This window comes from Sinohyriopsis cumingii, chromosome 5 (assembly GCF_028554795.1).
Source record: "Sinohyriopsis cumingii isolate HCF-2022 chromosome 5, ASM2855479v2, whole genome shotgun sequence".
Classification (NCBI taxonomy): domain Eukaryota; kingdom Metazoa; phylum Mollusca; class Bivalvia; order Unionida; family Unionidae; genus Sinohyriopsis; species Sinohyriopsis cumingii.
The window spans coordinates 87483887-87509833 of NC_142965.1; the positions used below are offsets into that span (position 1 = coordinate 87483887).

Consider the following 25947-nt stretch of genomic DNA (forward strand, 5'->3'; position numbering starts at 1 on the left):
TGCAATGTGCATATCATTTTTATTGCAATCAATTATCTTGTTGATGATCCATTGAGAGAATTCTGCAATGTGTCAAGTGAATGCATCAAATGTTTGAATTGCCGGTATGTTAAATAACCTTTATTATTCCCGCTTATTTTACAATGGGTTCATGTAGGAATAAAGGTATAAAATTACAGTGTAAAGACGTGAAAAAGATTCAGGTACTAAGATATTTAGATTCTCTTTAGTATGTACAAATCAATTGTTGTGAATAAATTGACAATATCCCAGAGGAGCTAAATTTCTCGTTTCATAATACATTTTTAAGATGCACATACAATAAATATCAAAGTATATTACTTATTCAGTCATCATTTATCCACGGTGTTTTCAGATGTTGATTGGGTATTGTTCCTGAAGCAAGAATTGATAGAAATATGTTATTCTTCGTCTGCGCTTTTGGCTTTGTCCGCTCCACAAAACGTAATCACACTCGGAGCTATGGAGATCATCTCAATCCATCACGACATGCGTAAATGCATGTTTTTGCTTGCCAATAATTTCAATGAAATTTTATCAACTGTTCTTTTTTAGGGACGAATTTTCGACGAAATAAATGTAAATAAACTCTTTTTTCTTCCCTCAAAGGAATATTTTAGGATATTACAGTACAAGACCCCAGGACTTATTCCCTGCGGAATCTCATCCTGTCGCTCTCAGTTGTGTAAGAAAATCAATATGCTGGACGCAGAGCATATTGTTCCGCATTGTCAAAGATATTCTTAAATAGATTAAGGTGATCCGGTATCAGAGTTTTAACTCCAAAAGATGAAATATCCACTTCAATTTTCTGACAAAGCTGCAGATATGTTTCAATTTTTTAGTTTTGATGTCTCCGCTCGGTAGTGACCATTGGCATCTTCTGTCTTTTCCGATAAATTATCCACTGAAAGGGAGATTTACGAACTTTTGAGGATAGATAGGTAGACATAATCAAAATTAATAAAAAAAGTTGTATTGTCAGATTCATCATCTTTAGAAATAAGATAACTGGTTAAACTAGATGCTGAAATTCGACGACTTTCTGTCACTATTAGAATTACTTTTTTGATGACGGTTTTCATTTCTTGAATACATACATACATACATACATACATACATACATACATACATACATACATACATACATCTTATTGTGAAGTAAACACAGTGACCGAATTGAAACATATTTCTGACATATCGTGATTATCACCATAATAGAGTTGTTGGACAAAGAGTTGATAATAAAGGGCCCCGAGTATAGAAAACTGCTTCATTAATACAACCATGTAAAGCAGCCTTGTGGCCGGTAAATTCACGTTCTTTGTCCATCCATTGTAGAGAGATTTTGCATAAACTTTAAAAGAATCTTTAAATAGCACTTTATATGCAGTTGCAAAAGATTTGAGAAAAGTTCCTTAAATCTAAGGTAAAATTGATACATGCTTCGTATTTTGCAGAATGTGTTTTGGTTAGTCCATCAGCCAAAAGGAGTGTTTTGTTTATTTTTCAGGTAAACACTATTCCATGTATCTGTGTGTGTAACAATATGACACTGTGTGTTAAGATATTCACACACACACACACACACACACACACACACACACACACACACACATATGCACACTCTTAAGAGATTTGGAGTGTATTCTAACATATTTCACACACGGAGCGAGATCAAGTAGTGATGTGAACTATTCAAAAGCATAAACATTTCTAAGTATTGCTATGGTATCAGCTACTGAGAGAACGCAATTGTTGAACCACACACACACACACACACACACACACACACACACATACACACACGTGTGTAGGCTCGAACCACGGCCAACCACAGCCAAGCTATAACAAAGACATAAAAATGGCATGAATAGCTGCCGCATTAGGCGCACGGCATTAAGAGGTTAATGTTAGGACTGGTCGTAGCGATATGACTGAAATATTGTTAAAGCTACGTTAAAAATCTAGATCACACACACACACACACACACACACACACAAACTCCTTAATTTCACTTAGGATGAATATACAATATTATCCGTACATATTTACCGAAGATCTACACTTGACTACGAATTTGCTTTACATATGCTTTAAAAATCTATTCCAGTACTTTTACAGTTGACAAGACATTTGTCGAGTGTTAAAAATATAATCGACAATTTTGTAATGAAAAGTGTGCAATTTCGCCATTAGATAATAGATTTCTGCCATACGAGAAGAGAAAATGATATACCTTCAAGGAGCTAAAGCCAGTGAAAGATACAATTTAATGGCAAGGGAATTAATTTTAAATTAGAAAGCATTAAAGAGTGATTTGTAAAAGAGGCGTAACGATACGAATATCAGAATGAGTAGATACAGCGTAAAATCATTATTCAATTTCATTACTAACTGAGTAACCAAACATTGTTCTCTGAATCTTTTATTAGTGTAGTCATGTGTCTGCCATTTTCTTCTGCAATTTGTATATAAATATGGTGTCTAATTTCGTTTTCATCGGTTCCCCGAGAATGAAAGTATTTGAACACATAATAACACCCTGCAAATGCTAAACCATTACCCGTTGCATCGCCGACAATAATTGTTGCTGTTCCCATTGTTGTATTTAATAATAATATTTTTTATATCTCTTCATGGTTTGATTTTACATACCGTAAAATGGGCTTTAGGAGCTTTTTTATATCCTATTCTAACAATCAGAACCACGTTTTCTTGAAGATAGTATGTCTTTGATCTTTTTAACAAAGAAGGCAAGTTTGTCTTTGTAGATATAATGAGCATGTCATATGTTGTTAAAAATATCAAACAAAAGGGTACTTGAATCTGCTTAAGTATACTCATTGATAAATGTCATACAACAGTCAGTTTTATTGATTTAACGTCATAATGGGTTAAAATAATATCTCAAATAACTTTGACAAAGTCTTTAACAGGGAAATATATAACGTGTAATGGGTGTTCTGTTTTAAACATATACGTATGAAACTGCAGATCAAATAGGATCCAAAACTTTTTTCAGTCTTGTTATTTCTTCCTTTGTGAGTTCATTTCTAGCTTATAAAAAGAAATAAATCTTGTCCCTTTTCTCTTGTTTTAATTATCAACTTAATAGAAAATCATTTGACATTTTTACTTCAAAATTCCCAAGGACCCCAATCAATATCTAACCCGCAGACAGGTGTTTCAGTATTACATTCTTTCTGCTTTATCGGAGCCTAGTAAATTCTTTCATATTGTTATACTTATATATTGTTATGAATCACACTCTAACATCACGACATGGAGGTAGATTAAAAGTAACTGTCCCAACATGCTTGACAACATTGTCAATGCCATTGTTGAAAGAAGTATGCTCCCGCTACCTACGCAACGGTGTAGCGCTATCGGGTAATTTGCATCTGAAAGCAGAAACTTGATACTTGTTTACTGATTTTACTAACTCTGGTATAATTTGACCTTTCAAATGCCATTAAGAAATCCAACAAGCAAATGTTACCGTCCAAAGTGCCCACTTGAGTTGATTCTTGCAAAAATCCCATCTCCCATGGTGCACTGTTTCTCTAAACAATCTTTACTCTCAAATCTTAAAGTGCAGTTTTTGAAATATGTTTAGCGGCTAACATTTGAAGTGACTGTTTCATTGACGTCTATTTTCATTTCGATAAAATATTTGTGCAATGTCTGGGATAATTGGCAAATTGTTGCATTGTGGCTGTGATCCCAAGTAGTCATAGAAGTCTTGAAATTGAAACACTTTAATTGGATCATAATTAAAAGTACCCTTTTATGAAGTAAATCAAGTAGCAAAAAAGTGACAGCATTTCAGGGTTTATTTAAATGCCGATGGACCTTCAGATATTTACATTACTGACGTATTCGTGACTTCCTTTGAAAATATTTGAGTATAAACTTAAAACGTGCAGGAAGTTAAAAGACAGAGGTACAAAGACAACCGTGAAACATAAAGAAGGATGAGGACATGAGGAAAAAAACTGTTGAATACGTGGAATATGTTTCTTTTGTGTAGCCTGAGGCAAATGTCGGAGTGCAACTTTTCTTCAGATTTGATCACTGGAATGTTATAGCGTCTACAAAGATGTCACAAGAAAAACACATGCAATTTTACAATAGAAAATCGAAATAGAGCTGGATCCATTATACTCTGTACGTACGACCCCAAAATGATGGACCGGTCCGTGTATGCCATGTTTCGCAGCATTCGACAGAAGCAATATGACAATTTATAGACAGTCCAGTTTTATTTTTCCTAATGCTTAGTAGCCAAATGCTTTATCCGTGCATTAAAAACATTCCTTGCTCACAAGTGTTTTGAAAGGTCAATTGTTCATAAAACTATAGTAGAATTATTTGTGTTGATTCTCCTTTTGGTTAATTCTTGTCGATTTTTAAACAAAATGTATACTTGGTAAAAATTTGACCTGTTGTAACAAAGAAACACTTTACTGCTATTAGATAACAAAAACATTTTTCTTAACATATACGGTGGTTGATTCACAGGTAGGTGGGATATGTATGTATGTATGTATGTATGTATGTATGTATGTATGTATGTATGTATGTATGTATATATGTATGTATGTCTGTCTGTCTGTCTGTCTGTCTGTATGTATGTATGTATGTATGAATGTATGCATGTATGTATGTAAACTTACCTATATCCTCGAGTAAACTGTCAGTGGCACTGTTTGGATTGTGTACATTGTTGGATGCGACTCCTGAAACTGTCAAATTAATATTGTGTGCAACATAATATATTTACTAATTGATGTTATGATCCAGGATTCATATTTTGCCTTAATGCAAATCGCATCGTGTGCTTAGAATTCGAAATCAAACTGGAGTTTAAAATGCACGGGAACTTGAGAATTCATCCACATTTGTAACTAAAATTCAGCAACCGATAATCGCATTGAAATGATATTTTCAATGAACCAAAATAAGAACTGAAACATTATTGACAGAAACGAACAACCGGCATTAAGGTGTAAGAAAAGTCAGTCAAGGACAGACGTCTTCAGATTCCACGTGATGAACACGAACGCACACAGTGAATCTCAGTCTCTTATTTGATATTTGAATATATATATATATAACATGAACTGTCAAGTTTCTGGCTTTTAAGATAGAATTAGTCTCAGAACTGCACAATTATTTAAATCGGATGTTGATGTTACGGTGTGGACAAATCTGTGCTTCGTATTATGTTCTAAAGTTTTATACTGTTAAACAGTTTTCTGACAACCCATTCGAAACGATAAAACTGCCGAGTTGGGGATCTGCAAGCATTTGCTTTTATTGCGTATACATAGTTCTATTAATGGAATACAGTCAAGAAAATAGAGCTGGCCCATTCCTACAGATGACGTTTATAATTTCGTAACTTGATCGTGTTGGAATCTGAGCTGTCTAATTTTTCTCCAGAAATTCAAAATCAAATGATATTGCGACTACAATGTGACGTCTTATTGAATTGAATGTCGTAATAAATCATAGACAATCACCATTTGATGTCTGATTGAACTGGATGTCGAAATAAAAAACATAGACACCCACCATTTTGATGTCTGATTATATTGGATGTCGTTAATTAAAAAACATAGACACTAAACTCACCATTTGATGCAGGATTCCATCTTTTAAAATATTTTGTTATAGGACCTGAAAAAAAGTAATTTTGGATATAAAGTTTTTCGGGCAAGAAATGTCAAAGGTGTATGCTACACTTAGAAAGATATGTGTGTGTGTGATTTGGAGTTTTAACGTAGCCTTAAAATATTCCACTCATTTTGAATGATGTCTGCAGTGTGGCAGTCTATAGTGATGCCTAGCACTGGGGAGTTGGGCATCATGCCGCCGACACGTAGCATCATGTTCCACCCAGTCCCATTATCTTGATACCAGGCCAACCAGTCCTAACACTAACCTCTTAATGCGGAGCGCCTAGCAAGACAGTTACTAGTATAATTTGTATAAGCCTGTGATATGACTCGGCCGGGATATGAACCCGCAACGTTCCGCATCCAAGGCGGACGCCCTAACCTCTATGGCCACCGGAGTGGTTGGAAATATATAAACAAAACCTGATAAGTAGCTGGATGATACACAAATTATAATGAGAAGTAAAATTATAGCCATTGACACCCCCACCCCCAACACAATCAAAGAAACCTAAAGATGTAACAACTACACTGAACTACCATACAATTAATGATGCATATTAATCGGCTTTCACAAACTGGCGATTTGGTATTTTGGTTAACACAGTATACATATGTATGTTTTGGTTAAAGACTTGTTGTTTTGGTTAACACGTATATACACCGAATATACTTGTATGTTTTAGTTAACGATTTGGTGTTTTGGTTAACACAGCATATACCTGTATGTTTTCTTCAAATCCCTGAGATTAAATCTTTTTACCACTGTGTGGCCTTGGATTGTAAAGGTAGCGCGAAGAAACAGTGACGGTCCTTGATTAATAAAAGCACACAGCAGGGGCTCCTACCAGACAAATATTCTGAAAACTCTAGGCAAAGGTTACCGACGAACTCAGAGACTCGGGCAGCAAGGTAACATAGCGGGCCCTTCTCTCACAGTAACTAAACTGCAGTTGATCGCAAAGATGGCGTTCTCTCAATGCACATATGTTTGTGCCTGCTTCTGTTTCCGGTGTCAACTTGTGCAAGTGCATGAGGTTGCCATCCTGGTCAGTGATTGTTTGAGGAGTGCGGTGCTTATATTTCCTTCTCCTCCTTGACAGCAACACTAGATTTGACCTCGAACTTGAATATTGAGACTGATGTATTTGCAGGAAATTGTGAGATAAAGTATTTCAGTGCTCATTGACTAAACCTGCATTGAATGTTCAACATTTGCCATCTTTCTGCGATAAATTATTCAACCAAAGTTTGAAAGCTTTTGTCAAACTCCTTTCAAAATGGTGCTCTCGTTTTTCTCGAAATACCAATGCAACCACAAAGTGGTATCATCCACTTTCTGTCAGAAATGCATGTACTTGTTTTCACATCATTTTGAATACATTCACAAAAATATAACGGAAAATATAGAAATGTTAGGTGTCGGTGGAGGGCAGCTTTAGATTTCGCTACGATGATAAAAATTGCAATTTTGAGTTAGAGTTTAAGTATTTCACTTGTGTTTGTGTGAATTTCAAGCCTGAATCATAGACAGCTCGCGGTCTAAATTATTGACACTTGCTATACACTCATAATTGGTAAAACAACGGTTCAAATTGAAACTGAATATTGCAACGTGTATATATATCGATCTGTTTTCCTACCTTTAAAGCGGAAGCACAACGTCAGAAAAACAGCAGACACGACGGCTACACATAGGAGGATCAAAAACTTTGGATCACGGATAGCTGCATGAAACAAAAACAAACAAACAAACAAACAAAACAACAAAACAAGAACAAAGCAGGACATTATAATGCAAGAAATTATTGTCGTGCAGTATGGTTGATTTATTCACGAAAGTCATTTATAGTTACTATTGATTTCGTCTATAAATTAATTTTCATGATCAACCGTTACGTCAAAAGCCCCAATAACTATGTATAAAATGTTTCAGTTAGATTAAAATCAAAGTACAAATGAATTAATGAATTAATTTTTAATAATAAATGACTCCTTTTTACAAATGTAGAGACTGTAATTAATTCTGAAAATATCTTGGGTAAGTTTCAGTAAATCACAAAACTTTAGAGAATGTCAATTGATGTCAATCAGTATCATTTGGAATTAGTACCATATGAAGTACTTTATTAATGTCTTTATATAAATCTTTTTTTCGTGTAACAGTAAGGGTTTGAGCTTCGCAAGTTGCTTTCCCACATAGCTGAAACATAGAAACAGAACCAAGGTCTCCGTTTCGCCGATATATTTAGGTACAATTAGGAAAGTATCTATAATTTGTTGCCATATATGGTGTTACTTACCTGGCAGCTGTGGCGTCGTTGGTATATCACAGGAAACAGAAACGTAGTCCGAAATGAATCGTGTGATCCCTGGACACGTGGAGGGAAGCTGAAGCTTACAGACAGTTTTAAGCTAAAAAATAATTGTTTATTATCTTCAATACTTCTCATAAATTCTCCATCTTGACACTGAACGTAAAGAACTTCAAATTTCAAATATACGTCATCATACCTGGACATGTAGAAGATAACGACTTTCTCGAGGAAACAATGCTAGAACGTGATGTGAATACATGCTTAATTTTGGTTTTTGGTTTGGCATTTTACCGCACTGCAACGTAAGTATGTTGTTCAGAACCGAGGTAGTTAAAGTAAAGCGCCATTGACAAGGACACACCATAGCAACCGATCCATGCTAACTCTACGGTAGGATTCAAACCCGCCTCCTTTAGCTCACTAGTTCGGCATGCATATCACTGAGTCAGTGCTAAACCTGTCTCGATCATTCGCCTTTTACGACAGGCAGGAGGTTGCATTATTCCTATTCTACATTCCCAAGCCTTCAGGGGTATAAGGCATATATTGGATTTTCATTTGAACTTTACAAACAGGAATAAATTGTACGTTAATGATAGCTATGCAACAAAATAAGATACATTAAAGCCTTAAAGACATTAAAAAGCTTAAAAAGCTACGTAGTTTATGTGTCGGACTCATAATAACAGCGCTGTTGTTTCAAATCCTGTACATACGAGCTGGATTCGTTGACATCGTACCTCCATGTATGTGGCACTTAATCGGGGTTGCCTTGGCAACATGTAGTCTAGCTTGTGCCTATGTGCTTTTTGACATTTATCAATCTATTCGCTTAAGAAATATTTAGATGTGGATGATTATGATCATGATATGCAACTATTATTGCTCCAATATTTTTTTAATTATATACTGTCTTACGCTAGGCATGCGTTTTTACTTCGGTTTGAAGGAACGTGTCGTATTCGTATTCGTAATAACCGTGGTTTACATGATGATGATGATGACGACGACGATACAGTAATGAAATAAAAACGACGACTACGAAGAAGACAACAACAGTGACTAAGAGGTTTCGACGATGATGATAATGGAATCATCATCGTAGAATGTTTACTCATACCTTCGCATAATATCTGCCACTCTTTTGAAGACCAGTGACCAAGTTCTGAAAAATAATTACGTCACGTTTACTCACATTTTAACAACTATACAAATAGATTTCGTTGAAAAAACTAATTGAATACACATGTGGAATGAATTTATAAAGATACTTGTAACAACTTGCAGTCATTTAGCTGTGATTACCTTATCTATACAAGTCCTTTGCCATGTTACTTATAGTGGTGACTTGATAGACACGTCCCTATGTACATTTGTCTGAGTACAATTGCAAAATCCAGTAGTTTAGCTTTTCACTCCAATTAAAACATCCAGTAATTTAGGTTTGCTTTTCAGTATTTATGAATTTCTTTAACCAGACACAAATTACTCTCGAAATGGAAGCTCTCAGTTGTCAATCGAAAATATTCGAACTATAAGCGAAAGAAAGGTTTATAAACACAATGCAACCGATCAAAATTAGTATGCAGTATTTTGCTTAATATTGTCTTGATTCTTATTTGGTTAAAATGGATGTATACATATCGTACAGCAAGCTGGAGAACGTGGCTTGAGATGACATTAACTTTAACATTTCCACCATCACTAAAATTTAAAAGAAATTCTAGAGCTACGGTAACCTAGGCAAGCAGGTATTGTGTTCTACAAAAAAGTGAAAGCTCGTTTTATTTATGTTAAACTCTTGAAAGAACAAGAAATTGCATGTTATGCGACATTGGAACTCTCTTCAATTGCGGAGACTGTTGAAATGCAAAGCTGAAGATATCGCTTATTGGTGATTATTTCACTGTCTGTAGATTTTCTCTTAGCACATGGTATTGAAAATGTATGTAAGATTAAACAAAAATATTAATTTAGTTTCAAACACTTACAACGTTTTCTCTTGACTCGAACGTGCTGTGCTCTAAAACCTTATCCAAAACAGCTTCCCCTGTTTCATTGTGTATGATGAGCACGTGAAGAGAGGCCAAACACGAGATGACGTTGTCAAGTATCAATTGCAGGCAAGGACATTGAGCAGATTCATTGATTACGATCATTAGTCTCCAGTCTGGTTTCCAACAATTGCAGTCCAAAGGACAACATTCTTCTACCGTTACAAAAAAACTGAGATTATAATATTGTGTCGAAAAGTCAATTAATCTTAATTTTATATTTGACCTAGTCTTAGTGCAGCAAGGTATAGGTCTTTCCCACAATGCCTCGTAAAACACACACACACACACACACACACACACACGAGCAATGATTTGCGAAAATGATGCCAATTTGTGTAACAATTTCAAACGTATTTTGCTTCAAGTTAAACTTAAATACGAAATGGCAATTTGCTCACCAGCTGAAAATAATTGCGACTTGTATTTATGAAGATGAATGGTAATTATTTTTAAGTTGCATACGTTTTTTCTTTTAGAGAAAACTGAGAGAGTCATGTTTGATACCGACTCTAACCTAGGCACGTATCAAGAAAAACCAATAAAACAGTAACAAAGATTGCAAAAAGAAGTTTACATATATGGAAAGATATGGAAGCTTAAATTAAAAAACACACGAAGATACACGAGGTTTAAAAAAATATGGCGCATTTGTATTATTAGCGTGTGGTTGTTACGACTCTATGGTCTTAATATAGGTAACATACAAGAGCGAAAACCAAGAGGTTTTGTAAAATAAACAAGTAATTTCCTTCCATAGTAAACAAATGAAATTAAAAAGAATTTCCAGTATTGTAAATTAAATCCAAAATAGTCATAAAAGTTATATCACAAGTCCAAACGTATAGATTGTTCCATATGACTTTCAATGGTGTTCTGAATGAATATTAATCTCGAATGTGCTGATGTACAAGAAGCCTGAAATATGGCGGTGTACTAACAGTCTTGATGTATTATAATAACATAATCCATAATGTATTTAAGTGCTTCGGCAATAATCCCCAAACAGTGATTTAGTCCTGAAAACAAATAGAATACTGATTCCACTACATATGTTAAAATTGGAATGAATAATTCGGATGTAAGTAACCTTAATATAAAAACCCAAGACACAGTAAAAGGACTAGGATGAATGTCAAAGGTTCATGTCCATAACATTTTAAATTGCAGACTAGGTCAGGTCTTTTACTTAAATTTTAGTAACGAATGAGACCAGCGTCAATTTCCTGAACTCGAATCCAAGTACACATATTTAACTACAAGTGATAATTATTTTAAAATATTATATTCAGTCATATAAAAATATCTATTTAATATGTTGTTTACAATACGACCCTACAATCTATAATAATGAATAAAATTAAACACACACTATGGATATACATAACAGTATTGAACTTTGTTTAGCTGATCGAAGACTGCAATCTCTCATTTTGTTTAAACTGGCTTGTGTGCGTCTTCTCAATCCTTATAGTATATGTAGTATTTCAAATCAGTGTATTTCTTTACAAATGCATACGGCTGTTATCTTATGTGCATACATATCGTTCAGTCTAAGAATTTTAACGGCAGTAAATTAATAAAGGAAAAAGAATTACACACTACAATAAAATATATGTCTCTAAAAGGTTATCATATTGTTATGGAATTTTAAAAAATGTTGGAAAACAATAATAGGGTTATTTTGTTTTCAATAATGGAAGCCTCACTAACTAAAAGTGCGTAGTTGACATGGTTATAGGCATGCGTCAACGCACACCAAACGAAACAAAGAACAGACTAAAAATACTAAAAATGGAGAAATACATGCGACCATGATATGTTGTCACGAAATGCTTGGAGCAAAAAACTTGACTTGGATTAAACATTCAAGAAATTTAAATCAAATTTACTTTATTTTCAAAAGCAACATGTTATTCTTTGCTTGGAATATTTGTATAATACAAGAAGATTATAACTACTTGATATCTAATTGTTGTGTTTTGTATCCGAATTCACTATATGTTCCTAGACTGAAGCTTCATGACAACCGGACCATTCTCCATTTTGAAATTTTTTTAATTCCTACAATTAACCTCTATCTTAGCTCAGACATCTGAGTCTGATTGGTCGGTTAACAGTGAACCATCGACCAATAGGATATCATAACTGTGCATTGAATTACAGCTTAAGTGTGTGAACAAATTGAATATATTTCCTACCCAGATATTGACAATCAAAAAATTACCTTCGCCTATGGATGTCATATCTAAATTTGCCTTGCTGTGCTGATCAACCATGAATGAACAGTTACTGAGTGACTGGCATGAATTTCTGTCTTCTGAAGAAAGGCTCCATATCCAGGCTTCTAGAATGGCATTGGGCGCAGATTCAAAACACGAAAACTCAAATTCAAGGGGAGATACGCTGTCCTATAGGTCCATAAATATAATAAAGGCACTAAATATAATTTTAGACGACCATATGTATGTATGTGTGTGTGTGTGTGTGTGTGTGTGTGCATGTAGGTGTGCAGACAAGTTATAGCCTTGGAGAGTGCAGAAGAATTTTGCGATAGCTTTATAGCTTAAAAAGTTATTATAAAAATTATATTATCATACAGATTATAGAATATTTAATTCATACTCTATGGAGATTCAAACCCACGCTTGCGGGTTACTCCACCAGTCGCATTGCCTAAACCCTCAAACCCCAGTACCCTCTCGATCATACACATATCACTAAAATGGATGCTACAACGTTGTTTGGATAAGCATTCCTACGTAACACACTCCCTGATAATGACATATTAATTAATTATCATCTAAGAGCATAGTCACTATTCCTACTACAGAAATCAAAGTATACAGGGGTTATTCTAGGAAAATACAAATATTCAACAACGTCGTCTGGAAACAATGCATATCCTGTAATCCGGATACGTTTGAGATGAGACTTTGAAAGCACAAGGGGCTCGTTATATGGACGCAATGCAGAGTTATTAACAAAACAAGACACCTTGATAGAGGATCCTCCTGAAATATGAATTCAAGAAAACCGACTAATTAGTCACTTCCTGGTTACTTTCCACCCCGATGCCGTAAACCTACAACATATTTTAAGAAATATTGACACCAAATCGAATCTTTCGAAAGTCTAAATGACATATTTTAAGAAGCCCACATGGCTGCCTACCTTCGCTCAAAAAACAATGTCACGTGCGAAGTTACTTCAATGAAGACCGCAGACTGCTGTAAGGACAAGAGTTGCCCGATTTACCAACAAATGCTCGAGACCAAAACATTAGATGACTGCAGTTAGCTCCACTATCAATAAGACGTGGCGAACCAAAACGTGTTCTCTTTCTCTCTCTTGAACATGTTTTGATTAATATTAAAGGCATTTAAAATACTTTAGAACTGAAACCATCGCCAACTACCAGTATCAGTTAAAAACTGTTAGCTTGAAAGAAAGTAAACACAACGTTGATAACAAACTGGATATCAATAAAGAACAACTTTTAAAATATCAAGAATCACTCAAACTGCAACACTTACGCTAAGCAGAAGGGAAGAGGTTGTCTCATTCATGAAGATGCCATAACAAACGAAAGTTGAATTAAATTCTTGGCGGTTCGTTAGCCGTGCTTGAAGCAGAAACCCGTACAATTTTCTCGCCATATCTAAATAAAAGATATAATTGCAAAAATTAAACCATTTTAGGATTAGGTTTGATTTATTATTAATACGTTGTGACATAGATTGTAGATGCAAAGAGAGAGAGAGAGAGAGAGAGAGAGAGAGAGAGAGAGAGAGAGAGAGAGATGGAGATGGTGTCTTACCATTACTACCTATTGGCATCCATACTATGTCTGCAGTTAGGTTTTTACAGTTAACTCTTACATCAATGTATCTGGGCGCGTCCGGCAAATTGTCCCTATTCTCAACATAATGAAGTGAATCATCGCAATCTGCAAATGAAAAAAAGACCATAGTATGGATCCTAATGCATTTTGGTATTTCATAAATCGGTATTGATTTGTATGTAACTTAATTGGAAGATTTGTTGAGCGATAAAAATTATGTTATTATGCTACTTCAACAACTCAATATTTAATGTAATTTGATTTCCTTTAAGTAAGTCTGCAATATTACATGAACGACATTGTTCCACAGAAACATATGATGCATCTAAATAGAAATAATAAATTCTCCACGTGTCGACCTCTTAAACTTTGTTATTTTTTATATGGTTTGTATGTCAACATCCGTCAAAAAATGTGATAAGCTAGAATAACTGTCCATATCATCGATACATTGTTGCTAGTTATTGTGGTAATTTGCATCGTAATGTACATTTTTTTCCATACAGAGAGGAAGTGACCTAGTTGACTCAGAATTGTACTTTTTCAGCTTTGGATGCAAACAGGAAGTACCCATACTGATTCTAACAAACGATTATCAAGTCGCTATTTTACGTTAATCAGCATGGATCCCAATTATTATGTATATTTTAACTTGTATTATTTGTTGGCTTTTCTTAATAACTACGCACCTACTTTTGTATTTTGTACTTAACCTTATCCAAAATCAAGTTCATTGCGTACTTGCCTTGGGACATTGATTTTGTAAACAATATAATACATAACTAATATTTTTCTGTGAGTAAAGATTAAATATTAGGATCATTATCAGTGGAGGTAAAACTGTTTCTCTTAATCATTTTCTAGATCATTGGAATTCTATGGAAAAATCTGATGTACCTGATGTTTCCCATGTTCTTTATTATAATTGTAATAATAGACCTTATTTTGTTGACAACTTAGAATGTTCTAGAAATGAACTTTGGACCCTTATCCTGGTTCTTTTTTGTGTCTTAGCTTTTTATTTAACGTTGCTTACTTTAAAAAATTACTCATTCTTGCTTTAACATCGTGAAGCAGAATCATTATTATTGCTGTGTTTTTCAGTTTTTCGTTTGGATGTAATTTTTTATTCAAATCATTATTCACTGAAAATACAAAATGCTCATCAGTAATTTTCTTGGACTGGACGATTAACGTTGAATTATAGGGAATTCAGACTAGAACATTTTTGAATTGTGATACATCAAAAATCTCTTAGCACATCGCCACAATCCAGGCCACAGGCACATTAGCATATTCGAGACTGCATTCACATCAATACATTCAATATTGCAATTTATTGGAATACCACTGTAATTCAGTTCGAACTTCAAAATTTAAACTTGCCACAAAATGTTTAGGACTATTTGGGATTTGATTCTCAATACAGTAAGTTATTTTTAAATTTTCACTTTGTATTTTAGGGAAGTAAATTATTTGTTGAATTTTACAAAAGTGTTCGTTTTTGCTCTTTCTGTTACTGAATTTAATACGATAAAGTCATAACACTATACTATATTAAGTGGATTTATGGAGGCAACTGATTTACTGTAATTTACATGATCACGGAAGTTCAGAGTTCCAACGAATCAGTTACATTTTGTCATCTCATCTGCATGACCTTACGTTGATAGCGGAATCGCTAAATGTTCCCATCATTTTTCATTTCCTGGAATTATAATTATTTTATAACGAAGGCCGGAGTCCTCACAGATAATAAAAGTTTTCAAATGCAAAGAGATTGTCTCCTAACATTTAGCCATCACACTGATTTTAATTGTCTGGACGGCTGTACTTAAATCATGGTTTGCAAATAATCGAAAGTATGCTAGTAAATGCAAAAAATGTCTGGAGTGTTGTTCATAAATGTGCGAATCTGATAATGAATATGAGAACATTAACATATGGGAAATAATGATCGTGAAATGTTGGAATGTACATTTTTATTATTTTTCATGCATAGCAAAATAACATTACACAAAAGGTATACGGAAGAAAATACTGAAAACATTAAATAGAAGCTGATACAATCGGAAAGAAATAGATGAAACAGGGAGATGAAGAAACAAAAGAAAAACTAAGCAAAAGATTAGACGAGGCGAGAAACAACTAAACGAGAAGCAAGAGAGTAATTTTGAAATAATAATTTTTTAGTTGATATATTAACGTTTAGGGCATTTAAATGGTGTGTTTACTAGGTCATGGTGAATATATCTTGTGTTGAACAAAAGATAAAGATGTAGTGCTGAATCGGTAAGCTAATAAAGACTTCTACGTAAATAACAACCGTTTTATTAATGTAGCCGGTCTGTAAACAAATCCGATACAGCTATCAGACAGTTTGAAATGTATCGGGATTCAAGTACCTAACAGTGTGCCATCATGTTATTTGCAATATATCTAAGGGAGTAAGTTAGCAAGTAGCAGTTACTGAACAGAATTGCTTAAACATATTTATGACGTCAGTAAAAAAACCTTTAGATGCACAAAACATGCTTCAAACATAGAGTCAGTACATTGCCTACGCTGTAGATAAGCGTGCAAACCGTAAGAGAAAGGGCAAGAGGAATATGGAACATTCAACAATACACGCGATCCATGAAAATAGATAAACTCAGAGGCAACAAATAAAAGGAATTTCTGGCAGATTTATGGCAATTTAAAGTCTCAGCTGGAACGATTACAGAAAGATTTGAAATGAAATGATCAGAAAGCTCATACTAGTATTGCTAACTCGAAGAACAAATGACCGCAAACACGAATTATTTGTCACAGTTGAAGAAGAAGAATGATTTAACGGAAATAGGCAAATGATAGAGGTCAATAAAAATGTTGGAAATGGGAATTAAAGAATGATAAACAGCATGATAACATCTGTCTTCATATCTATTATTGATTTGAACGACAAAAAGCAAAACGTTAAACGACCGTGCTTTAACAAATCTCGATGAGAAGTATACAGCTGGAAAGAACCACGCAAGACAGATGAAAAGCATATGAGTGAGATCTAATGACATCACTTGCAAAATTTCATATGTCATTGGAAAGTGTACAAAGCCAAAACATCCAACAAACTATTGAGTACTGTACGAAAACGATTGGAAATGGTACGAAAACGAAACATAGCTGGTATGAATGGTACGATACGATGTAGAGGTATTGTATAAACGATCTGGCTGGTTATTATTTATAGGTTTTCAATTTCGACCGCTATATTGTGTAGGTGGTGTAAAATTCAAATTTAAAAAGAGCAGGCAAAAACTCGAACTTAAATAACTATAGGACGCGGAAAGATGGGTTCCATCTTAGTATTGTACTGATTGGCACAGTGACGAAGGAACGATTAATGGATGGTTAGAAACAATACAAAACGTGAATGGTACGATATGCGATTGAAACGATCGGAAACATTACTGAAACGGCACACAAAGATGGTAGCAAAAGGACTGTAAAAACTCGGCATGACAAACAAAGACGGTAGTAAAAGTAGATACAAGTACTGGAATAAAATCGGTATGGCACACAAAGATGGTAGTAAAAGGACTGTAATAAAATCGGTATGGCACATAAAGATGGTAGTAAAAGACGATACAAGTACTGTAATAAAATCGGTATGGCACACAAAGATGATAGTAAAAGGAAGTACAACTACTATAATACAATCCGTATGGCACACAAAGATGGTAGTAAAAATAGGTACAAGTACTGTAATAAAATAGGTATGGCACACAAAGATGGTAGTGAAAGGAGGTACAAGTACTGTAATGAAATCGGCAATCAAATATGGTTGTAAAAATGACTGTAATGAAATCGGTATGGCACACAAAGATGGTAGTAAAAGTAGGTACAAGTACTGTAATAAAATCGGATTGGCACACAGATTGTAGTAAAAGGAAGTACAAGTACTGTGATAAAATCGGTAAGGCACACAAAGATGCTAGTAAAAGGAGGTACAAGTACTGTAATAAAATCGGTATGGCACACAAAGATGATAGCAAAAGGAAGTACAAGTACTGTAATAAAATCCGTATGGCACACAAAGATGCTAGTAAAAGTAGATACAAGACTTGTAATAAAATCGGTATGGCACACAAAGATATTAGTAAAAGTAGGTACAAGTACTGTAATAAAATATGATTGGAACACATAGATTGTAGTAAAAGGAGGTACAAGTACTGTAATAAAATCGGTATGGCACACAAAGATATTAGTAAAAGTAGTTACAAGCACTGTAATAAAATCGGATTGGCACACAGGGGTTGTAGTAAAAGGAGGTACCAGTACTGTAATAAAATCCGCATGTCACACAACGATGGTAGTAAAAGTAGGTACAAGTGCTCTGCTAAAATAGGTATGGAACACAAAGATGGTAGTAAAGGTAGGTAAAAGTATTGTAATAACATCGGTATGGTACATGAAGATGGTAGTAAAAGGAGGTACAAGTACTGTAATAAAATCGGTATGGCACACAATGATGGTAGTAAAAGTAGATACAAGACTTGTAATAAAATCGGTATGGCACACAAAGATATTAGTAAAAGTAGGTACAAGTACTGTAATAAAATATGATTGGAACACATAGATTGTAGTAAAAGGAGGTACAAGTACTGTAATAAAATCGGTATGGCACACAAAGATGGTAGTGAAAGGAGGTACAAGTACTTAATAAAATCGGCAATCAAATATGGTTGTAAAAAAGGACTGTAATAAAATCGGTATAGCACACTAAGATGGTAGTAAAAGGAGGTACAAGTGCTGTAATAAAATCGGATTGGCACACAGAGATTGTAGTAAACGAAGGTACAAGTACTGTGATAAAATCCGCATGGCTCACAAAGATGGTAGTAAAAGTAGGTACAAGTACTCTAATAAAATTGGTATCGAAAACAAAGATGGTAGTGAAGGTAGATAAAAGTATTGTAATAACATCGGTATGGCACATAAAGATGGCAGTAAAAATTGGTACAAGTACTTAATAAAATCGGTTTGGCACAAAAAGATGGTAGTAAAAGGAGGTACAATACTGTAATGAAATCAGCATAGAAAATTCTCTCTTCTTTTCCTTGATAATCAAATGGTTCATTGACAGGAGGAGAAAATGTTGATGTGAGTTGAATCAAATATAAAATCTATTGTGCCAGAAAAAAAGAACTCTTTGCTGAAAACGGATAACGAGCTAGGTAAACAAACAGATTCAAGCAGAACAGCTGCATCGGAGCGTGAGCTAGATGATATAGACATAAAGGCTTCACCCCCCTCTGTCTCCGGCTCACTCCGTAAGTAACTTTTCCATTCAAGACATGCTGAAAATTAAATTTATTCTGGCAGATAAACAGGTTGTCTACTCACTGGGTCCGAAGTAACGGGTGTCTATTCCTTCTGCTGTCTTTGGTCGCCCCTGGAAAATAATTATAACCATAATAAACAAATAAAATAAATCAAAGTTAACAAATTGAAATAAGTCTGTAATTGCTACATTTTACACATCAATACCATGAAGAGAGAAAACAGGCGTAAAACTGAGGCGAGTGACACACGCACACACACACACACACACACACACACACACACACACATATATATATATATATATATATATATATATATATATATATATATATATATATATATATATATATATACACACCAGACAGAACGGAAAGTGCTATGCGTAGATTCTAAAGGAGAATGATTGCTTATAGAAGGCAGAATTAATATTCAATACCATGAATACTATCATACACGTTAGAGAATTTTTAATTCGTACTATCCGAAGATTCGAACCCAGGTCCGCGGGTAGACAGTACCCATCGCCTTGCCTATATTCAATCACCAGCCTATATTCCATCACGACTAAGCACACCTGAGTCGGTGTTATATGCACTTGTGTGTAGCAGACACACTCGCATGACGACCTGATAATTAACTCTCATCGATCAACAAAGTCATTCCGGATTCCTTTGAAAGAAATCAATGTATATAGGATTAATTACAGAGAATTATAAATTTACACCAGAAAGAAGTGATATTGGTATCCCTGGATTCTATAGGAGAATGCTTGATAATAGACAGAATTAATATTTAATACAATACAGATAATTTTTAATTCGTACTCTACGGAGATTCGATCCCAGGTCCGCGGGTAAACGGCACCCAACGCCATGCCTGCACACACCAGCCCATATTCCATCACGACTAAGTACACCTCATGATGCAATTGAGTCGGCGTTATATGCATTCTTGTGTAGCAGACACACTCGTATGACGACCTAGTATATACATATATGAGATCGATAGCGATTATGACATGCATCTATATCAGTCTGGAAGTTAATTAATGTAGATGTATAATTTTCCATTTTTCTCACTTAACGAACTGAGTAACAGGGAAGACAAACCTGCAGATTCAGAAACGAAGAAAAATGGAGAAGAAAAGGTGTTAGAGAGACAGATCCTTATCCACCTACCTGCGTTCTATAATAAGCCTTGCAGTCACTCAAACTTTCAGATTTTCTGGCAAACGTCCTGTTAAGGCATCCTACGGCAAATACCAGCGATATAATATACAAGACAAATATCATCTCTACTGCTTTGGCTATGTTCTCATCCTTGTTCAGATATTTTAAAGTGGAACAGCTGGAAACAAAATGCATTAAAATATATTTGTGTGTCTTGTCACACTATTCAGAAACACTATAAACCGGTTGGATAGTATGCTTTCCGTGGTCAAAGTATATTGGGGTATATTTCGTTCATGGATCGCAATAAAATGTCTATTCCATATAGAAAATAATCGTTGAAAAGATTAGCCGTAAAAAGTTAGTCGGGGTGTTTGTCTACCTATTCTAATTTTTTCTTCACCTGAAAACCATCTCTGCCCAACAGGCATTCCTTCTAGAGGTTTTGTTTAATATATTTTAAAGTTTAATATACAAATGTAATATAAAGTGACATAGCTGGAAAGGTAGAATGCTGATTTTTAAGCATATTCTAGAAGGAAACACATGGCGTAATTGTCTCTTGCTCAACCGAAGAAGGATTAAATATCATTTACAGCGAATACCTCATGATCAACATTTTGGTCTATGAGACTATCTCATGAATACCATACTAGTTAGAGATGCTGTCTCATGATGAACATTAGTTAGAGAGACTCATGATCAACATATTTGTGAGACTATCTCATGATCAACAATTTCAAAAATAACTGCCAACAAATTAGTGGTTAAACTCATAACGTTCTACAGGAAACGGTGTCAGTTATTTTGCATGTAAAGGGCTAGGACCAGTCATTCATTTTCTGTAGGCATCAAAATTAACAGTTGCATTTGCGGGTGTCTGGTTTCTACATTTTATTTAACGCCTAAAATTTGTGGACTATTGGTCTTCAGAGCTCGCATTTACCTATCACTGCCATCTCACCTCTGTCCGTGTGTGTTCGAGTCTTGGGCTCGGCCAATGTGGGTATGTGAAAAATGATTGTCATTAGCTTCCCTTGAGTTGGTGGTTCTTAAATGCATACTTCGGGGTTATTCCTCCACCAGTTATATTGGCCACCATGTATAGCCTATCTTACGCTGAAAAATAGCGTTAAAACCAAAACAAGAGCAGCAAGAAAATATTTAACAGGTACGCGAAATTTATAAATTTAATCAAACAATGCGGGTATTTTCTAAAATCTCTACTGCTAATATCATTTCATTTCAACAAAACGCCAAAGGTTTCTCAAAGCTGACAATGGTTGCCTAATACATTTAATAGACGCGCATGTAAATCAGTGGTTATGGAAAGTTGTATTCAAAATGTATCGTACAATTTGCAAGATTACTATATAGTACCTATGATTTACTTCCAGACGCATTCTAATCCCGAATTAAATTCTCTTTTGGATGTTGCCTGAAGGTGGATGGAAATAATTTTCATCTCCACCATCATGTGCGTACAAAATATAACTAAATCGAAGCCTGAAAAGAATGATTGAAACTTTTTGTAACCCATATGACTTTACCTGTCTCATTCACTTTTTTCACTATAATATAATACTGTCTTGAATGTCGATTATAATCCATGAATTCATTCTAAGCAAACACTTCCATTACTTAATATACTTACAATAATAAATAAAACACAGAGATTTTCTTTTGATATTCTGATCGGAAAGATAGAGTACATTTGTCTCTGTAAGGTCAGAAATATGATTCAAAGTCACATACCTTTTCAGCTACATAGAAATATTCGAACCTCCAAATTTTAGCTGCATGCCAAATAACTTTAAAATATTTTGTCTGAAAATCTGCTTAACTTATATGATGGAATAGTTCATGTATGCAAAAATTATTTTCTTAATTCCGAGTTCTTCTTTTGCTTTCGTCCAAATGAATTTCGGAGTGACTTATAGTTCTATGTACTTATAACCAGATACGGGTTGGACCTGTTTACCGTGATGATACAACTTCTTCTTACGCCTAACAAATCCACTCTTGATTTAACACTAATTTAGTTGTGCCTAAATTTACACATATTGTAGGATTTTCACAGTGTGACAAGACGATATCAATCTGTATTAGTGAAGAACCGACTGTACCGGCAGCATAGAACAGAAAAATAATATAAGATATTTCGTTGTATAATAAAAATACCAATATTGAGGATTATTGACCCGTAATCTGCACACGTGAACGTCATTTCTTGTACATGGATAACATAACTTCGAAAATATCTCCTGCAATACCTTTATTAACAAAAGCAATTGAACAATTTTATGATTCATGTAGTCCAAATCATTAAATAAGTCTATGAACAAGCAATAAAAGCAACCGCCATTATTACTGAGATTTTTTGGAACATTTGCTAGATTAGAAAATACATTATATATCGCGGACAAGCTTTGTGGAATTCAACTGAAAATCTTCAATTTTGTTTTTAGCTTCGCGTCACTGGTTTAAAATACTTGTAAAAGTTTTGTTCAAAATTTCAATGAAATAGATACCTCTGTAATTGTTCTTAACTTGTGTGGAGACATTTTCTGTGTAATTGGTAGATAATGCGTTCACCCCATTGTTATTTAATCCGTTATATAATTCAGTAACACTATTAAGCTCGAGGGAGAAGGCATTGTTTTCCTATTTAAGAAACCACATTTTTTATAGCACCAAAAAGGTCGTGCTTTGATAGTGTGTTATAGTTTGATATTGTGTTATACTTTGATATTGTGTTATACTTTGATATTGTGTTATACTTTCATATTGTGTTATACTTTGATATTGTGTTATACTTTGATATTGTGTTATACTTTGATATTGTGTTATACTTTCATATTGTGCTATGCTTTGACAACACACAAGCGACTGATTAGTGATAAAACTTCATCGATCCCATAAGATAGGGAATGATTAAATTTAGTTAACAAAAGAGTTCATTTTGGAATGAATTAATAAATTCTTTGTTTTAATTTTGATTCCATCTATACCTGTGAAAGATTTGACCAATATACCTTTCTTGGGATATGCATACATTTAAAATGTCGACAAATGGAAATATTAATACACAATACAACAAAGTAGTGACAGATTTGCTCATACACCAAATATGAAAACAGGAGCCATTATTTGATGTAGGGCGGTTGATGCAATCATATAATTTATTGCGCTAGCCCAATCTATGTATTCTCAGTTGCGTTTCTACTGCCTCTGCCATTTTCCCCCAGACACAAATTTACCTCGAATGTATATCGGCGTAGTGATTTGCATACAAATCAAACAGTTTGTTCGACGAAAGGTCTCTGGAAAGAAAAAGTAACCTTGATATATCTGGGCCATTGTGATAAGAAAACCGAGAGTCAGCAAGAGTCAAACTGTGCAACCTTTGTGGGTCCCAGAAACTTTAAAAACTGTCAGTCGCTTTCATCTTGTCCGGTTGTATTCTATCCTACACTCCCATACAAGCTCCCTTTTTTAGAGACCATTTTCAGAATTTTAGAAGCGATCAAAGCAAGTTCAGTATCCAGGCGGTACTCTAGAACAAGCCTGGAAGAAGGGGTAGACCTGCGGAACCCAGTTATGTGTCAGCATACGTGCAAAAACGTATTCTGCATATTGCCAGTCTTAACACCTCGTGGCTTTTGTATAAAATTCCTTCTCAGAAATACTTCGATACAGTGATACAGAGTAATGAGCGGAAAGGAGATGGAAAAGTCAGTCACGCTTAAGTACGCTATATAAAACAGAATCATCACAAAAACAGTATGATACCAATTTGGAATTATTTGCTCTGGAAAAATTATGTAAAGAGTTCATATTTAAAAATAAAAAGAAATTTGGTATTTTTTCGGTTAAGAATAATTCATATTAGTCGAGTCGACCGCAAATCTTAATGATGGTGTGGGTTAAGTACTTGACGTCATTAGGTAAACAGTGTAAATGGATATTCAATGGCAGCTGCTGTAATGTTTCCGAGGTGAATTTCTGATCCCTGGCAGAAAGGCAACGTCCGTGTTCCGATCCCCTCACATATCTGACTAATAATATCTTTAACACAAATCTCTGAAACTAAGCTACAACTTTAACAACGACAAGGCCGGTGCTGCTGGAAGTGTGATACCCATGTTTCACTGCATTCACAGGTGAAACAAAAGGAAAGAAAACAAAGAAACCGAATGTATCGATCGAACTTCACACAAGAAAGCAGTTAGAAAATGCTGATGACATTTTTTTATTGTAAATCAATCTGTGAATAGGGAAAATGATTTTTTTTTAAAAACGCGCTGTAATTCTGACCGATGCTGTGTAATGTCTGACAGACTATGTAGTAGCCCCCCCCCCCCCCGTTTAAACAGTTATGTTATGGACAAAATGTGACTACATAAACAAATTTTTCGAATGCATTGCATATCTGGTCCTGGCAGGTTCATTTTCCGTATTTTTGTACTCTGTGTTCATTGTCGTCATTGCGATTCGTTACATATTTCAGACATTCCATTCTGTTAATTCTTTCTGAAATGGTCCATTTATAAAATATATGGAAAAATAGAGCATCGTATAAAATACCTGCGAACTTGTTTTATTTTACAATGCCAAAAACTACCAGATTTTCTAAAACAAAATGCAAATATTTACAATGTCCATGACATATTTGAAATGCATAGATTTAGCTAGTGCCCAAAGAAACCGAGAAGACACTGCAATTATGCATCGGGTATATAAGTCTCTAATTAAATGTATTCACTTACCTTTATATGTTATTCATCGTGAATCCAAGACAGTCTCTATAGGACTAGGTACAGATTTGCACGACATAACTGATCACAGAGGCCGTGCTTTGTTTAAGCCCTTACAAATGACTTTTTACAACACTGAAGGGCCAAACAAACATAAAGACAACCAACAAGAAAGCCTGCTCATTTTTCTTTATGGTCACGTGTTAGATATGATCTGTTATATTTTACGGATAATTGTTTTTATTGTTACTCTTTATGGCTTCATATAACACAAACAACATATAATTCGATGTCACTGGTTTAACACAATGAAGTCAATACTCCTCACGCGAGGCCCGTAATCGTTAATACATATCACAATTCAAAGAGCATCAGTTTACCTTTTGCTGGGCGAAATTACTATTCCTATATTATGTCGACAGTGAAAACAATCGCAAGGTCAAGTGTCAGATAGACGAGCCGATGTTGCATCTTAGGCAGATCTTAGCATAGATTTTACGTGATATTTGAGTTTGACCAATATTATGCAGTACTTAGGTACCCAAAAAAGTAAGTAAAAAAATTTCCTTGTCTATGTTTTGCAGGGCGAAGTGAAGGGGTTTCTGGCGATTTTAACATATTATTTGTATTGATTACTAGTCTGACGCTCCACTACACACACACACACACACACACGCACCTAATATATATATATATATATATATATATATATATATATATATATATATATATATATATATATATATATATATATATATATATATATATATA

The 25947-nt window shown here is 34.5% G+C and overlaps 2 protein-coding genes across 6 annotated transcripts in view; both read right to left on the reverse strand.

The window, feature by feature from the left end:
• Window positions 1-25326, reverse strand: LOC149799684 (uncharacterized). 5 transcript variants are annotated; one of them, XM_089959040.1, is made up of 14 exons: window positions 25189-25320; window positions 23680-23742; window positions 20429-20597; window positions 19311-19359; window positions 13899-14027; window positions 13615-13739; window positions 12306-12489; window positions 10016-10233; window positions 9145-9189; window positions 8010-8121; window positions 7350-7436; window positions 5663-5707; window positions 4702-4770; window positions 1-928 (listed from the first exon to the last, which is right to left on the reverse strand). In XM_089959040.1, exons 3-14 carry the CDS (start codon window positions 20540-20542, stop codon window positions 855-857), a joined length of 1251 nt encoding a protein of 416 aa, XP_089815166.1. In that variant the 5' UTR covers window positions 20543-20597; window positions 23680-23742; window positions 25189-25320; the 3' UTR covers window positions 1-854. The 5 variants fall into 5 exon arrangements, with proteins under 5 accessions (XP_089815166.1, XP_089815168.1, XP_089815169.1 ...); XM_089959042.1 differs by lacking the exon at window positions 23680-23742 and having other exon boundaries at window positions 7350-7433; window positions 25189-25326; XM_089959043.1 differs by lacking the exon at window positions 23680-23742 and having other exon boundaries at window positions 4702-4764; window positions 25189-25326.
• LOC149799685 (uncharacterized) overlaps window positions 21807-25947 on the reverse strand; it is a 42855-nt gene continuing 38714 nt past the window's right edge. The window contains exon 8 of the mRNA XM_089958255.1: window positions 21807-21925. Within this exon, the coding sequence (XP_089814381.1) occupies window positions 21807-21925 (119 nt within the window). The remainder of the gene's footprint in view (window positions 21926-25947) is intronic.

Excerpts from the sequence above, each read along its gene's own strand:
- LOC149799684 (XM_089959039.1), bottom strand. The coding sequence starts at position 20,542 with ATGATATTTGTCTTGTATATTATATCGCTGGTATTTGCCGTAGGATGC. Across the intron at positions 8,122-9,144 it reads GTGGCAGATATTATGCGAAG|CTTAAAACTGTCTGTAAGCT; the intron begins GTATGAGTAAAC and ends ATTATTTTTTAG. Across the intron at positions 5,708-7,349 it reads GTTGTGCTTCCGCTTTAAAG|GTCCTATAACAAAATATTTT; the intron begins GTAGGAAAACAG and ends ACTTTTTTTCAG.